A 16,901-nucleotide genomic window follows, 5' to 3' on the forward strand; every position below is an offset into this window, starting at 1 on the left:
CCTTCGCGAAATCGGTTCAATTACAGTATAATATCTCTCTAATTGACGCCCAGATCGCGTACAAAAATGGACAATTTGGGAAGAGGAGATACGATTATTCGAGCCTTGCGGTTTATTTTTATAGTTATAAATTGTCTACAATTATAAAAACGAACCGCAAGGCTCGAATAATCTCCTCTTCCCAAATTATACAATTTAGTGGGCAATCTGAGCGTCGGTAAGGGAGAGACATTACTGTACTTCGCGGATCCGCGAAGCTATCGACGAATACAATTTTATTGTATCACAATTTCGGAACTGTATCGAGTCGTAATCACGTTTTAATCATTTTTTTTTAAATGATCTGGTTCTTAATTCGCATAAAATATGCAGAAATTGATTTATCTGGGCATCTTTTCGTTCGTTTCATTTATCTTATGTCTTATGTCTTTTATATTATCTTATATCTTATGTCTTCTTATTTATTTCATTTATCTTGTCCTATGTCTTATGTCTTTTATATTATATTTTATATTATATTTTTTTCTCATATTTTATACTATCTTATATCTTATGTCTCTTTATTTCATCTTACGTCTTTCTATTTATTTCATTTATCTTCTCGGTTACTTCGAATTTATCCTATTAACGTATTCGTTACGTATATTTTATTTATCGGCGTAGCTGTTCAATTGTTTGACACGTCTAACCAACGTGTCTTCTTACTTCATTTCATTTACCGTATTAACGTATCCTTTCGATTACCACATTTATTTTCTTAGCTTTTATGCAGCAACAAGAATCGCACCGTGAAAACTGTGAAATTCGATTCACAGTAAACGGAACGAACGTCAATAAATAACCGTTGCTCCGCACAGCTGCGAACCACTTCCGCGACTAATTGCGTATATTTATTACATCATACTTTAATATCGACCTGTTTGTCAACATTTCGTTTTATTATTCCAATGTTCGCGCGATTTACGACGGTTTCGCCTTCGTGACGCACCAGTTTCACTTGAATTACAATCTTGCGTTATGGCGCCCGGTTGAATGCAGTTCATTAAATTACGAAGCTATTGATACCGCGCTATAAGTCGAATCTACCGAATGCGTTGTACAATGCCGGAACATCGCGGATAACAGAAATATTTCGCCGGGAACGATTGAATTTTGCGTACGAATTAGTTGAACGTCAAACCGTGCAACAACCGAAACCGGAAACTCGCGTTTCGCCGGCTCGCAGGCGCACTTTTTTCCCTTCGGATGGTCATTTAATATGTCGGCGCACCCTCGCAGCGTCTGTCAAAAGCACGGTGAAAAAAGCTCCAGCCCATGGCTAACGAAATATTGTTGTTTTTGTTGCTTTTCCTCCCCGCGACTGATTTAATTGCACGGCTGCCGGAGAACGGGATCTCCGAGAAAATTGCCGCTCGTCCCGAAAAGCTGCGGAAAACCTCGAAAAAACGTTAACGATATTGTCAAGATTTATTTCAGGATGTTATATAGCGCGGATCAATCGTCGCGTCGCGTCGCCTCTCGCTTCGATTAAGTGGAAATATAATTTCAACGGTAACCGTTTCGGTGGTCTCTTTTTATCAGAGACTGGTGCAACGCCTTGATTCGAAATGCAGTGGCAAATGTAGTGAAAAATGTAATAAAATTGTTCTGGGAGCTAGCTGTTACTCAAATTTAATCGTCCGTATCAAATGAACGATATATTACGAATTTAGCGATTCACGAATATTACGAATTTTATGATTTCTTGAATATTATGGGTTTTATGATTTCTTGAATATTATTATGAATTTTATGATTTCTTGAATATTATGGGTTTTATGATTTCTTGAATATTATGAAATTTATGATTTTACGAATATTATTATGAATTTTATGATTTCTTGAATATTATTATGAATTTTATGATTTCTTGAATATTATTATGAATTTTATGATTTCTTGAATATTATGGGTTTTATGATTTCTTGAATATTATTATGAAATTTATGATTTTACGAATATTATAAATTTTATGATTCCATGAATATTATGAATTTTAATACACTCGGCCGAGTAGTCGCGACACGTGTACTTTTTCACTGACAAGTTAATCAACACTCATCAAATATGCGCCTGTTCTTTTTTTAAACACGCGGTAGCCGACAGGTATGCTTCTGCGACCGGCTGTGTACACAAGCTTCCGCCATTACTAAATTTTATGCGACGTCATAATTTCTTGGAGCAATTCTCAAAGAAACAGGAGTATCGTAAAAGTTTATTTCTTTTCTTAAGAATTTCAACGAGTTGAAGGATTGCTTTCGAGAATTCCATTAAATTACGAGCAAAGCGACAGAATATTAATAATAAATACAACTACGAAAGCTGTTTACACATTTTGTTCACTGATAAATGCCACTAATTTTGCCACTATTCGAACAAATTGAGTGAAAATGGCGTCATCCATTATGTCAAATTGTAATTTTTCAATTTCAGTTTCACTAGTCAAATTACTCTGACCTTTGGTGGGAGATCCAAATATAATTTTTATACGGATTTAAATGTAATTTATAATTCTCTATTTTCTCCATTTTTAAGTTTCTGTTATAGCCTAGATTTTTAAGTTGCATTATCTGCTATATTTTCCTATATCTATTATATTTAGCTCATATTTCAATAAAGAAAAAAATCACATCAACGAATATTCGCATCTTTCGCGCGGCAGAATATCGAATAATCGAATATCGAACATCCCCAACGGAATCGGAAATAGCTGATCGAACGCGAAGACGCAAAGCGCGCTGTTTGACATTTAAGAATCAAAGGGTCAGAGTGTGCCACGTGCGACAGCAATCAAACGGGCGAATCCCGGCGAAACTTGCAAGGAATTTCTTCTGTTTATTACCAGTCGAGTGCATGAAGTTCTGTGATCATCGTACGAAAGGGGTACATCACGGGGAGAACGGCGGCGGCGGGGGTCGCGCGCGCGCTTTGAACTCGATCCTCCATCGAAATCCATCGAGGCTCGGGCGCCGCTTTAATAAATCTTGCGCAACGTCAACATATCACCGGACGTCGAAACTGTTTTGACTTTCGAGCACACGGGTTTCCGCGTGGCCAGCGGAGAGGAGACGTCACTACGGAGGAATCCGTATCGAGACGACATCTGGGCTTCCCAAAAGCTTCGAGCCACCGCGCCGGTATGCCTGCCAGAACAAAGCTTTTCTTGGCGCGGCGGGTAAACAAATTTCGAGAAAATCGGCCGGCTTCCCGTGTTTCCTCGCCTCTAGAATAATATTCGACACGGTTTAAACGCCTCCATTATTGCCGCCCCCTCTTTGTCGCCGTTTAACCTTCCCTTATCCTCTTTCGCGCGAGTTTTACACCAGCGCTCTCTGCTGTTTGTTTTCGCCGGCTTCTCTCGCCTTCTCTCTCTTTTTCTCTCTCTTTCTGTGATTTCGAGGAAAGCTGTGAAAATGTTTGTTTGAAAAAATAAAGCTGAGTATAAGCACGGCAAATGTAGTAAATAATGCATCTTAACAATCTGGAATGTAAGAGAAATTTTAAAGTTAAGGGAATGTATAAATTATATTTCCCACGAAATCAGAGTAATTTGGTTAATGAAAGTGAACGTACAAAATTACAATTTGCCGTAGGGGATGCTGTTTTCACTTTTTCGCGGTCTCGACGTTCATGTAAAGTTCAATTTGTTCGAATATATTGCAATAAAAATGAATTCTGAAAGCTGGTAAAAGATCAGTGACTAAAGTTAGTAAATAAAGCGTTGACAGCTTTCGTATCGTTACAGAAAATTAGTGAATACGTAACATATATCTTTTTAAAAAAATATTTCTTTCGTTCACTTCTTCTTTATCTTTTATTCTATACCAGCTTCCGAAAAGTATTTGAATACTTTTTAGAACCATTCTTTAAATTAATAATTCGTCTACAATATCTTTATCAGATTTTTTCATTCTGTTATATTGAATTCTTTTGGAAACCGAGCAGATCCTAAATCGAACGAACACATCCAAACAAGGATTCGATCCCTCACTTACCATCCCAAGAATCGCCTAGTCACTTGTTCAGCAGAAAAATCAGTTCGACCACGATATTATCGATCCCGTTCTCATATTCACCGTTCATTTCCGGATATACGGGCTTCGACGGAAGCGGGCTTCACTATGGTAACAGTTCGACGAGAACGTTCTCCGTGCACACGAGTTTTAACCAGGGAAGAAACAACGAACTGTTTTCTGTTATTCACCGAATTTTCGTTACGACTCGCGGCATCGTGACGGCCTCCGGGCTGCTCGTCGGTGGAGATCGATCGCGAATTATCCAGAGCAGGCTGTCGCAAAATTCGCATAAGCTCTCGGACGGCTGGAACTGCCGGCGACCGGGCAAAACTTGCCGCGTTTGACCAAGTTTCGAAAATAGTTCGCTGCGGATTCGACGCACGGATCTAGCGTTCGCCGGCGTCTATTTGCGGCGGGAAGTACCGGCGGAGTCAGGCCTGCCAACGCCGCGCCATAAATGTTCCTGGACGATGATTTTCATCCTCGTTCGATGGCACGTCGATCGACTATCGATTATACAGGGCGTCCCAAGAATTCCTGAGCCCATTCGAAGCAACTTTTTCCTTTACGAAAATTGTCTCCGAGGCATCGTTCACGAGTTATTAACGAAAAACGGTGACGAATGAGACGCGAGCTCGGCCGGCGCTCCGCCCTCGCGGCCAATGCCGCGTCGCGCTGGCCGTCTGACGCAGCAACAGTGCCCGCGAGGGCGGGGCATCGGCTCGCCGCACATTGACCAGCGTTTTTCGCTAATAACTCGTAAACGAAGCCTCGGAGGAAATTTCTGTAAAGAAAAAAGTTACTTCAAATGGCCCCAGGAACTCGTTTCTCGAAAGTAAAACAATCTCCGAAATTTTTGAGAGTATATTAACAATGAATTCATTGTTTTAGAGTAAATGACAACAGAAAAAAATACTTTAGCTATTCAAAGTGATAGAAACCGATCCATCGACATCTTACCTTGTTCGACCTCGGCGTTTATGTGAATGGTCCTGAGTCGAAGCTCCTCGTTCTCGTAGATCATTCCTCTGGAGGACTTCCGGTCGAGTTTCCTGTTCGGTTTCACGCTAATGTCCCTGCGCCTGGTCCTCAGCATCCCAGCGCCGGCGACGCCAACCCCCGCACGCGCCATCATAATTTTGGTCACAGTATCAACGACACAATTACGAGTATCCACTTCATCTGTCGACCAAACGTACAGAGCACACTATTCGGCAAACGCGGCGTCGTTGTTGCGGCATCGCTCGAATTCGCTCGCGGTTTATTTATCGGTGCGACGCGAACAATAGAGGGAGATTGGTATCAAAGAAAATGGCCGACACCGATCATTAGATGGCTTCGACGGGATTTCTGCTATCATTTGACGGCTTCGATAGGGTTTCTGTTATCGTTTGATGGCCTCGAATGATAACTCGTTATAATATATATCGTTATAATAAGCTTAACAGTCGCAAAGTGCCATCGGAGATCGACGTGAACTACTTTGAACGTTACAGCGTCTGTTTTCATTTATTTTACGCTCGTTTCAGGTTTCCCTTTCGTCCTAATTACTTTGTGATTTTTATCGCAGGATACTGCCGCAAATTTGTACTACATTTCCTATCGACGGAACGCGTTGTTACAATTTCCTTCGCCCGTTTAAATTGATTTCGTAGATTCCCTTTATGATTCTTTCGAACGTTTCGCGAGTTTTACTGCTGCGTTTAATGGGAATCTTTCTCTGCTCGTGTTCGACGCGTAGAATACTTCGCTTTATACTTCTTACCAAGTTTTCTTTGAACGAATATGTTTCGCTGCTCTTACAATTCACGGTGGACCGGCTGTTCTATCCACGATTTCTCGGTGTTTTTCTTACCTTCGCAGCTCTTTCTCCGATATTCGATTTTCTTCCTTTTCGAGCATATTCAGTTCTATTTTGTACAACTATTATTTTCAGCGTGCTTCTAATATTCGATTAGAGTGATATCGATCACGACTTTTACATTTAACAACAGTCTGTAACAAGTCTCTTTTTTGCCTCAAGTTCCTAATCCTAGCAAGAATTGAAATCGAAGCTTTCTCAGCCAAGATTCTCCGAGCGTTTCACGTGAATTTTTGATATTCCTGCAAATTTGTCCTCTCGAGATGGTACTTTAGATCCATAATTTCAATTCTTTTCTATCTTATGATTCTCGCTTTTTAATATCCCTATTCTCTCGGACGAACTTTTAGCAAAGTTTGCCCCTTTCCCAGGTAAATATCCTCTTCTCTCCTAAATCTTCCCCACGAACTTACGTGCTCGTACAAAACTTTCCCTCTCCTTCGTCCAGCTTTCCCCGGCGTCTAATCTCTTTGCTCCTTACGCTCTCTGAAATACATTTGCGCTTCTCCGAAAATTTCGTTGCAACTTGGAATTCTTTTAAATCGTTCAAATGCTTCGAAATCCCTAACTCTTCGAACTTATTTCTTCTGTCGAGATCTTCTCCTTCGGACTTGTTTCTTCGGCCCTTTCTCTCGCACCTGTTTGCCCCTTTTTCTTACGGTGCTCCCACTTGTAATCTTCCCCAAAATTGTCATTAATCTTTGCTGTTCCTCTTCTTTGCGTCCCTTCGTGTTCCTACAATCGCTCTTATTTATTTCCTTTCTTCTTCAAACCTGCGCTTGCACTTTCAACCTTCTCGTACTCCTTCAAACCTGCTCACATTCCTTCAAATCTTCCCTTATTTCTTCAAATCGTGTCTCATTTGCTTCAAACCTTCTCTTACTTCTTCATATATTCTCCCAATTCTTGGAACCTGCTTACAACTCTTCGAACCTTCTCGCGCTTCTTCAAACCCGCGCTTACACTTTGAACCTTCGCTTCAAACCTCATTAAATTCCCTCGAATCTTCCCTCATTTCTTCAAACCTTCTCTTCTTCATATATTCTCCCAATTCTTCGAAGATCCGCTTCTCGCACCTCTTCGAACCTCCTCGAACCTCTTCAAACCTTCTCGCACTTCTCCAAACATCCAGGAAATTTCTCAAACTTAAAATTGTTGCTGTCTCGTTCTCCAAACTGCCCCGAGTCTTCTCCGGGTGTTCCCTCCGAGCCAGGGGACCCCTAAAAAATCAGACGATCAGAGACATCGAACGAGACCGCGTGAATACCGACATCGGAATTTGCATCGGTCGTCCGTTCGTCACGCGGGGCAATTCGCGTTCCCATTACTCACCGTTTATCAACGTTCCTTTTGTTCCACTGTATTTCTTTCAATTGATTCGGCCCTCCGCTAGAATTCTCCCGTGCGATCTTCTGTCAACACTCTTCCGGCTCCCGAAGCCTGCCGCTTCGACGCGTCCGAGATTTATTCGCGCCGCCGCGCCGCGCCGATCCGAATTTATCGTCGCCGGTCTCCGAATTTTTCGCCGCCTCCTTGTCCGGCGAAACAATTCCGTCACGCCTCTCCGCGGAATTTGAATTTCTCTTTTTACGGGGACGCGACGCGCCCAGACCTTTATCTCCCCCTTCACCTTCCCCCGCCGCCGAGGGATTCCTTTCACGGTGTTGACGGAGGATCTCACGCAGCCCTGAACCAGGATTCCGTGAAACGCACCGCTCTGGCCCTTCTGCTCTTCTGGATCAGTAGAATCGTCGAAGGAATTTCATTTCATGTATCGCTGGACGCTGCCACCGCGTGGCTCGTTCGTTTCTCGGCGTTGAAATCTCTGAAAATATTGCGTCTCCTGTTTCATGCTGATTTTTTCTTTTCGGAGGATTTGAAATTGAAGAGGAAATGAAACTATTTTAAATATTATAATATGATATTATAAGATATATATATTATAAGTGATAGCTCTAAGGATTTCTTTTTGCAATAAATATTTGAAAGAAATTGTTACTTTCTGTGGTCCAGAAGAAGATTTCAGGTCGGTCGTCTTGTCACTCGTAGATAGAGGATCTCAATTACCGATCCATAGGCGGCGTCTAACCTAAAAAAATTGAAATGTTAGTTCCATTTAAGCGTACTCAAATTTTTGTACGATAAATGTGTCAGTTTTAATGGCTTTGGAATATGTTGCAAAAGTCGCAAACATTCAAAAATAGGAATATGATTTTTCTACTGAAATCGTTATACAGGGTGAGTGAAAAATCGTGGTAAAACCGACCAGGGAATGGTTCTACCTGCAAAAATAATGAAAAATAATCAGTGCAGTATTATACATACAATATTTTTATAGATAAGTTCGGGAAAGGCCAAGTGTTTTGAAAATCTAGATAAAAAGACTGCAAGAAGTCGGTAACATTGATAATTCAAGAAAAACGTAACGCGCAACACTTACGAGACTCGTAAAGAAGCTCGAGAAGCTTCGATCTTGTTACGAAGCATGAATATTTATTACGTAAATGATGCGAGAATAAACGAACGTGTGATTTCAGTTTATAAAATTCATTGTGGCCTGTTACGTTGCAGTCATCGTCGAAAAATAAGCATCTCGTTCTATACACTATTTCTTATGAAACATGTGTTCGAACATCCTGAGAATATTGTATACGTAGATATTCCATGGAACGCATCTGTAATATTAACTTCGTGCTAATAAGAACTTAATCCAAACGAAAAAGGTTTATTTGCTTTCTGCGTCTCTCGTATCAAACTGCATGCGTAAGCATCGCCTACGTTTCATCAGAAGGATCTTATTTTAGCGCGATGCTGCATTCTTTTTTTCATTCATCGACAACTACGCGTATCGACCACGTTCATCGACAAGCTTACATTGCTCGCATATTAATTGATTCGATAAATGGTCAAGTGGCGCATCTGGTCGCTACACACCGATTCTACTTCTCGTTACGCCATAAGCTGCGCGAACCGGGCGCATCTTTCGACCCGGTTTTCTCGAAAACGGAGCGTTGAATGAAAAAACGGTATTCTTTCTCTTGGATTAATTTTTTTGCGTGCAATCGGGCCCTGTTCGACTGTGCCACCGGTATATGACACAATATGTATGTTTATATTTTCTGTCTCTCGCTTTCTTGCTCTCTTGCGCGCTCTCTCTCGCTTTCTCGCGCTCCTTGCACTCTCTTTTGCTCTCTCTCTCGCTATCTCGCGCTCTCTTTTGCTCTCTCCCCCGCTCTCTCGCTCTTTCTCGCGCTCTCTTTTGCTCTCTCGCTCTTCCTCGCGCTCTCTTTTGCTCTCTCCCCCGCTCTCTCACGCTCTCTTTTGCTCTCCCTCGCTCTCTCGCGCTCTCTTTTGTTCTCCCCCGCTCTATCGCTCTCTCTATCGCTCTCCCTCTCTCTCTCTCTCTCTCTCTCTCTCTCTCTCCCCAACTTTCTCGTTTCCTCTCCCCCTCTCTCCCGCGCCGTCGAAGTTCCTCTTTGATGTCACTTCCCAGACTCCGTGTGCTCCGTGGACCAAGGGAGAGCCGTGGCCATTGGTTGAAGAGAGACGCGCCAGAGGGAGGACCAAAAACGCTGTTCAAAGCATAGATTTACGTTCCAGCGTCGCTTTCCACCGGCGCGCGAATGTTTTCCTATTCCATGTATCCGGCGGCGACGCGTGCAGACGCGCGCAAGCCGGCCCGCGAGAGAGCGGGGCGTCGAGACGCGTTTTCCAAGGGTAAATCGGCCCGCTGGCGAACGCTTTAATCGCCCATCCTTTGGGATAGAAGGGGAACGCTTCAAACGACGATGAACCTGCGGTCGACCTGGATTTTTCACCCACGACGACTACCGAATCTCCGAGCCAAAGCTCTCCCCGTCCGCCACCGGAGTTTCCTTAACCACCCCCTCGTGCCAGAGAAAATGACGAAGCTTGCGCCAAAGTCGTACAACGTTTGACGGAAGCCAGGTGGAGAGCTGACTTTTTTATATAAAATATAAGTATAATATTTTATATAATATTTACATAATACTTTATATAATATTTACATAATATTTTAGAATAAGGGACAATTGTCCCTATATTATATTATATATATTATATTATAATATTTTATATAATATTTTAGAATGAGGGACAATTGTCCCTATAATATTTATATAATAATATTATTAAATAATAATTATTTATTTATTAATTTACATAATATTATAGATAATATCTACATTATTTCCTGCAGATTCCGTCGCCCTGAATTTAAATCTCGCAGCAATCATTTTACTTTTTTAATTTCCCTTTTAAGCGGGAGAGAAAGAGAGCGAGAGAGAGAGAGAGAGAGAGAGAGACCCGCGATATAGTGGAAGAGCATGAAAGCACAGGTGCGTGTATCCTCGTCGCGTTCGTCTGCGGGGTGTGTTACTTTTCGTGGATGAGAGTGGTTGGAAAACAGGAGTCGGATGCAGGATGAAAGGGAAAATGCAGGGAAGACGATAGGGCCGCGGCTGAGAGAGGCAACGCGGCGATGAAAGAAGATACTGCGAACGAGAATAATGGTTACGGCTTCGCTTAAATTAATTTTTCTCGGAATCGTGTTTCGAGTTTCATTCCGCGGCGAGTTTTCTTCCTGAAAGGCGATTCGTTCCGTTTGAATATAAAATAGTAAACTCGAGCGAATATAAATGGTTTCTTGGTTTGCGCGGTAGCTTGTTTCGCGTTTCTCTCTTAAGGAGAACGAGAACAGGGAGGGTGCGAATTAAACGGAAGTATAGGAACTAATGGCTATGGATTTTGCTAAACGAAGTTTTACGGAGATTGCGTTTCCGATTTAATTCTCCGTTCGAGTCGAAACCGTAGAATCTCTCGAAAGTTTCTTGGACGCTCGAAAATGGCGGACCGTCCTGATAAAAATATATAAATTAGATCGTTCGTAATGCTGTTTATTATTCTTTTAAAAAGTCGACTGTTAGAAAATAGTGGACATTTTTTCGTTCGGAAATACGAGAGTCGGAACATGCGCGCGGGGGAGGAAAGGAAGCGGAACAAACGGGCAGAGCAGAGCTTCGGTATTTAAATCGAAGCGCGTATAGAGAGAAAGACTTCGAGAGTCCCATAGAAGCGGGGCTCGGCGAGGAGAGTCCTAGAGAAAGGAGAGCCGAGAGCCGAGAGATTACGGACGAGAATCCTAGAAAAGGGGAGTCCGGAAGAGACACGTGGAACACGGGGAACGGGACGAAATGAAGTGGGATTAAGAATCAAGGACCTTAAAACGGGACGCATCGGCGGGAGGAGGGGATGAAAACAGAGGGAAGGTTGAACAAGCAAAAGGGCCCGGCTCAAAATGCCAGATAACAAAGGTGGAGATCAGGCGGAGATTAAGGGGATCAAATCAGGAAAGTGGGAGACCCGCGTAGAAAGACACTGTTACGGGGATTACGGGCGCACAAAGGACGAAGAAATAAAAATATTCAATAGGAAGGAGCGAAATTAGATGGAGGATTAAGACAGGGAGACGAATGAATGGCCAAATAATTGTTTGGTTCGCGCACAAATTCTGGCTGATCATTTTCTCGAATTTAACTTTGACATTATCTAACGTTTGCTATTATTCAAGCTTTAATTGGGGGAAAACGGAATTAAACAGAGGCTCGATAATTAATTGAATATTTTTCTTGCTGGAAAATATTTGAATTGAATATTTTCCTTGCTGGAAAATATTTGAATGGAATATTTTCCTTGCTGGAAAATATATGAATTGAATATTTTCCTTGCTGGAAAAAATATATGAATTGAATATTTTCCTTGCTGGAGAATATTTCAATTAAACATTTTCCTTGTTTCCACCTGCATCCAATTCGATTCCATTCGGATTTCATTCGGCGGCCATTGCATTAAACCCGTAAAAATCAGCCTTTTGCGACGCAAATTATAAACGAACGAAATTAACGTTTCAAATATGCCCGAACGAACGGAGATCGCGCTCAAAAGACTCGAGGCACGACTCGGCGATGCAATTTTTCATTGAAAATCCCGATGAAATTTTGGCCAGTCAAGAAATCGCCGCGTGGAAATTTTAATTTAAATCGGGGAACAAAAAATAGAAAGCGCCGGTCGGGGTATCAAAGGAACGCGAAATGCTCGGCGCGTGTGCGGCCGCGAAAAATATGGAAAAATATTAAAAGGCGGAGGACAAGAGAATATCAACGAAAAGACACAAAAGATCCTGGCGCGCGGGTTCATCAGACTAGAAAACGCTTTGACAACGCGGGTGGGCGGGAGTGGGCGTAATTGATTTAAAGGCGGTGTCGCCGCCAGTGTTTTTTCGGGGGCTTTGTAATTGTTTCGGATTTCGCCGGGATTAAGTAATTAAGAGAAAGAACACGCGGCCGTTAGAAAAACGCCGGACCCGCACAAAGAATATCTTACACTATCGCGGAAGTATGGAAACTTTGCGGGCCGCGTCTGCTCGCGGGAACAGTGTTATTCCGCTGTGCGGTCGCATTTTAAAATTCATCCCTGCGAGTTCCCTCTGTTTTTCGTTGTGCAACGCGCACCGTTTACGGTGAGCAACGCGCGAAACGTTCTTTCTTCTTGTTTCATCGCGTTCAAAAGCTTCAGGCAGCGGCTATCCGCTTGATTAAAATTACAGAAAATGTTTCTTCCGGTATCGGTTTTAGATCCGGGATCAACATTATGCTAAATATTTTCGTGCGAACCATGCGATATTCCTTTTGCATTCGATATTATAATTTTATATATTTCATAAATAGAAATATATATTTTAATAAATAGAAATTGTACAATCTAATTTTTCCGCTATATAAAATAATATTCCTTTTGTGCATTCGATGTTATAATTATAGTATATAATATATACAATGCTATAATAAGCATTGTATATATTTTAATAAATAGAAATTGCACAATCTAATTTTTACACTATACACAATAATATTCCCACATTGAGAATTAAAATGATACAAAATGTATTTTGCAAAGTATCGTACCACTATCACTTTTCTATTCAGTATCGAAAATATAGAAAATATCATCCCAATTTCAACGGGTTAAATGTTTCATTTCTGTGTTCTCAACTGAAAAAATCGTACCATCTGGACTCGAATGGACCTGTTATTGCGTTATTCGCCAAGAAAGAAAGGTGATCGCGAGAGTCTCGGAACGCGGATGGAACAGCAATCCAGAGAAGCGTCCCCATTTTCGCTAAACTGAAACACGAGCAAAAGAACCTTCTTCCGCATACTGATGAAGAAACGCGTCGCTGGAAACCGGCCTCGAGCGGCAATCAATCCGAACGAACCGGAAACATCGAGCCGCGCGTTCGCGAAACGCGAGACAACCGTGTAACGCCGATACACGCGGATGAAAAACAAAAGTCCGAAAGAATTGAAATTAATCTGGCACGCGTCGCTGCGTTATTATGCGACGCGCTGCGCGACGGACACTATGTCATCCCGGATTAAGCGCGGGAAATCGCGATATTTCCGGCGCGCGGGATCCGTTTGCTTGTTCTCCTTTCCTCTCTGTGTTTCTTTTCGCGAGCCGGCCGAGGTTGCATTATTGTTCAAACAAACAGAAGCGATAGCCGGCGGATGGCGCGGGCTCTCGGCCGCTCGATATCGAGCAACAAACGATTTTCGGGCCGCGATCGCCGCGGCGGAGCTTCCTCGAAGTTCCTCGATTTTCCTTCTTTTTCTTTTTTATCCGATCCGCCGCGCGCCGGGAAGTTTGCTGCGAGGCCTGCGAAGTTCCGTCGTTTGCGGGCCGAAATGCCCGCGACTGTAATCACGTTCATTCGAACCCGGATGCATTTTAATGCCGCGGGGCCAGGCGATGGAGCGGCAACTCGATCCGAAAGTTTCGCTCGTCGCTGCCGGGCAAAAACTTAGGACTCGTTAAGGCCGGCGTGCATTTGCATGACACTTATCAGAACTCCGGGGGCCTTCGAGGTACACGATCTCGAGGAGGGTCGGACAATGCCGCGGGAAGGATTAACGAGGACCGTCCGCTTCGCGAACGGACGAACTCCGCCGAAAACGCCGCAGTTTTTCTTTATCTTATCGCTCGATAAAATTCCATCGAATTGCCGAAATATAAACGCCTTTCGAATCGGCGTTCACTGCCGCCGTTAATGAAATACTCGTATTTCAGAAGACTCGACGTTTTCAGAAGCTTCCGAATATCCGAAAGTCAATGAACGAATTAAAACTGCGATTGCTGTTACTCGCGTGTCATAAATCGTCGATATTAAACGTGTACAAAATTATGAGATTCGTTTTTGCAAGATCGCACACTGTAAAATTGTTAGATTTTATTACTTTTATAAAATACCGCAGAATTTGGGGCGTCCGCAGTAATACCTGCACCTGCCGCATAACTGTTGCAATCAGCCAGCAATTTTTTCTCTGGTTTTTAGTTAATTTTCACAAAATTCCGCGCGATTTTCTCGCAAACGTTTCGTCTTGATTCACACCGCATCTTTTTAGCTTTGTACTTTATTAGTGTCTGCTTCAACAAGTTTCAGAATATAAGGCAAATTATTTCAAGTTTATCGTGTTTCTTAGGGTTCTCCAATGCTTTTATCGTGTTCAGATCTGAAACACCGAAGAGCGCGTAGCCTAAAACTCGGGCGTTTCCCGAAAAAGTTGTAACGTATCCTTGTTATTTACGTACTTTTGCGCTACAACCGACGCGCGGTTCGTTTACGTTGGGCGATCTGCGAATTTTCTCCTGTCAATTCTTATTTACAAATCGATCGTGCCTTTTATTGGGGCCGCCGATGTAACTAATTCTCTAAATTTAAACCGCGCTGGAGTTACCGAATCCGCGCCCGTCGCGGCACAAAACAGTTCTCGAGCACAATAATACGTAACGGTTATTTATAATATATAATATATAATTGTAAATATATATTTATAATATTTAACGGTATATTTGCTCGCACGAGCGTACGATTTGCCAAATATTTATTCGTTGAAGATATGATTTTAGCGAGTTTATAGCAGTTTCATCCCATTGCGATATCAAAAGTAAAACGATTAACAATAAAGCAATCGCTGCACACATTTGTTTGCACAATCGTTCGATTTATCAATTGAAAATACGACATCAAACCTGAAATTATTACAAATAAAGTAATTGCTGCACAGAGTAGAATAAAATTAACTATTTTATTAACTTCGTGTTAAAAATTGCTAACAGTGACTATAAGTCGGTACGTATCGAAGTTAATATTACGAAAAAAAGCTTGTTAGTCCAATAAGTGGATTAACCGGTATATCATCGAAGTAGCATAGAGTAAGTAAATGAGTAAACACCTCCGCGATCGGACGATTGTTTAGAACAGTTTAGAACGAGCCTGTAGCCGACGATCGGACTGGAGACTTTAACGATTTCCGGTTGCAATATGCGTACCGATGATCGTGTGTTAGGTTCGATCGGCACGATGATGTAAAACAGATGACTCGTTACGACGGAATTACCCGGCCTGTGGCCTCGCGAAGTGAAATCTTCGTCTTCTCTCTTCCTGTTTCTTTGAAGTTCCGCCGTCGCAACAATTTCGAACGATAATTCGAGGAAACAAACCGTAGCACCCTTTCGGCCGAAAAATACCAATTGTATTTCCCAAAGCACGATTCAACGGGCCGAAATTGTTCTACGAATTTGGAAACATTGCTCGATGTCTCTTTCACGTACAAACTTATTAGTTTGAACGTGATAGGAGATACGAATATCCGAGCCTTGCGTTTATTATTATAGTTATAATTATAGTTTATTTTTATAGTTATAAATTGTCCACAATTATAAAAACGAGCCGCAAGGCTCGAATAATCGTATCTCCACTTCCCAAATCGTCCATTTTTGTGCGCAATCCGAGCGCAAATTAGCGAGAATTCTTTGAATCCGTGTCAAGTGCCCTCCGAATTGCCTTCGAATCGTGTCACGTGGCCTCCGAATTGCCTTCGGATCTCCTCATTCCAAATTGTCCATTTTAGTGGACAATCCTAAGCGTCGGTTAGGGAGACATTACTGTAGTTCGAAAAATGGACTCCTCCCGAAGAGCGGAGCGGCGAGATTGTCGCAGATGCGAGCCAGTGAATCGGCTGCATCGACTGCATACAGAGCGTGCCGATGACGGTGCATTTGTGATACGGTCGAGGTAACGACAACCCATGGATTACTCGCGCGACACGTGTTGCCGACGTTTACCCCGCGTCACGTTAACATGTGCATCGGCGTCGTTCCGCGTAAGTGCACGCAGAAGTGCACGTACACGTGGTTTCGGCCGGTCGATCCTGTTGCGGATGATTTACATGCGGTCGCATAACGCCGGCTGGGGGGTCGACGGCTCGCGCGAATTCCCGGAGACACTTATCCTTTTCCTGTTAGGCGAATCTACGCCGATTCCGCGAGCTCGTTCGATGCCGTTCGACGATCTCTGCGACAATGGGACGCGATGGAGCCGCATATTCGAAACGTTGGACGATTGTGTCAAATTATTGGGACATTCGGAAATAAATTGCGATTTTTTTATTGGATTTTTAGGCATAGAATATTGCAACTAAATTTATTAATTCTATTAACATTTCGAATTATCGTATGATGATTTTTAGTAGCGCCATTGCTGGCTAGAAAAATGAGGATAACTTTATATTATATGCATATATTATGCGAACGCTGATCATATTATATTCTGATTGTACATTATAAATATTTATATTATAAATCGTACACAAAGAGACGCTGTATCGAATGAGATATATTAAATCTTTTTAATAAAAAAATAAACAAAATGAAAGAATAAAAAAGAGCTTAGTACGTCTTGTTAAGGTTAAATCTGCCTGGAAACGAGGACACGGTAATTTGTCAGTTACAGAAACCAAGAACATCGTTAGTAGCTTCTTGAAATCCGAGCGAAACTCGATCTTCGAAACTAGGAAAAAGTTCGCGAATTACAAATGCGAGTCGCTACAGCGTTACGAACGAATGGT

General features: G+C 42.3%; 2 protein-coding genes across 7 annotated transcripts in view; one reads left to right on the forward strand and one right to left on the reverse strand.

Moving 5' to 3' along the window:
* The window catches only part of Ror (tyrosine-protein kinase transmembrane receptor Ror), a 304,300-nt gene that overhangs the window by 96,399 nt on the left and 191,000 nt on the right, over window positions 1-16,901 (forward strand). The gene's annotated exons all lie outside the window — the stretch shown is intronic.
* LOC117224361 (uncharacterized) overlaps window positions 1-16,901 on the reverse strand; it is a 55,422-nt gene that overhangs the window by 26,783 nt on the left and 11,738 nt on the right. For both annotated transcript variants that reach the window (XM_033477228.2, XM_033477227.2), the window contains exons 2-4: window positions 7,916-8,005; window positions 7,249-7,741; window positions 5,016-7,136 (exon numbers count right to left, since the gene is read on the reverse strand). In XM_033477228.2, coding sequence (XP_033333119.2) covers window positions 5,016-5,190 — 175 coding nt within the window. In that variant the 5' untranslated portion in view covers window positions 5,191-7,136; window positions 7,249-7,741; window positions 7,916-8,005. The remainder of the gene's footprint in view (window positions 1-5,015; window positions 7,137-7,248; window positions 7,742-7,915; window positions 8,006-16,901) is intronic.

Source organism: Megalopta genalis, chromosome 13 (genome assembly GCF_051020955.1).
Source record: "Megalopta genalis isolate 19385.01 chromosome 13, iyMegGena1_principal, whole genome shotgun sequence".
In the NCBI taxonomy this organism is placed as follows: domain Eukaryota; kingdom Metazoa; phylum Arthropoda; class Insecta; order Hymenoptera; family Halictidae; genus Megalopta; species Megalopta genalis.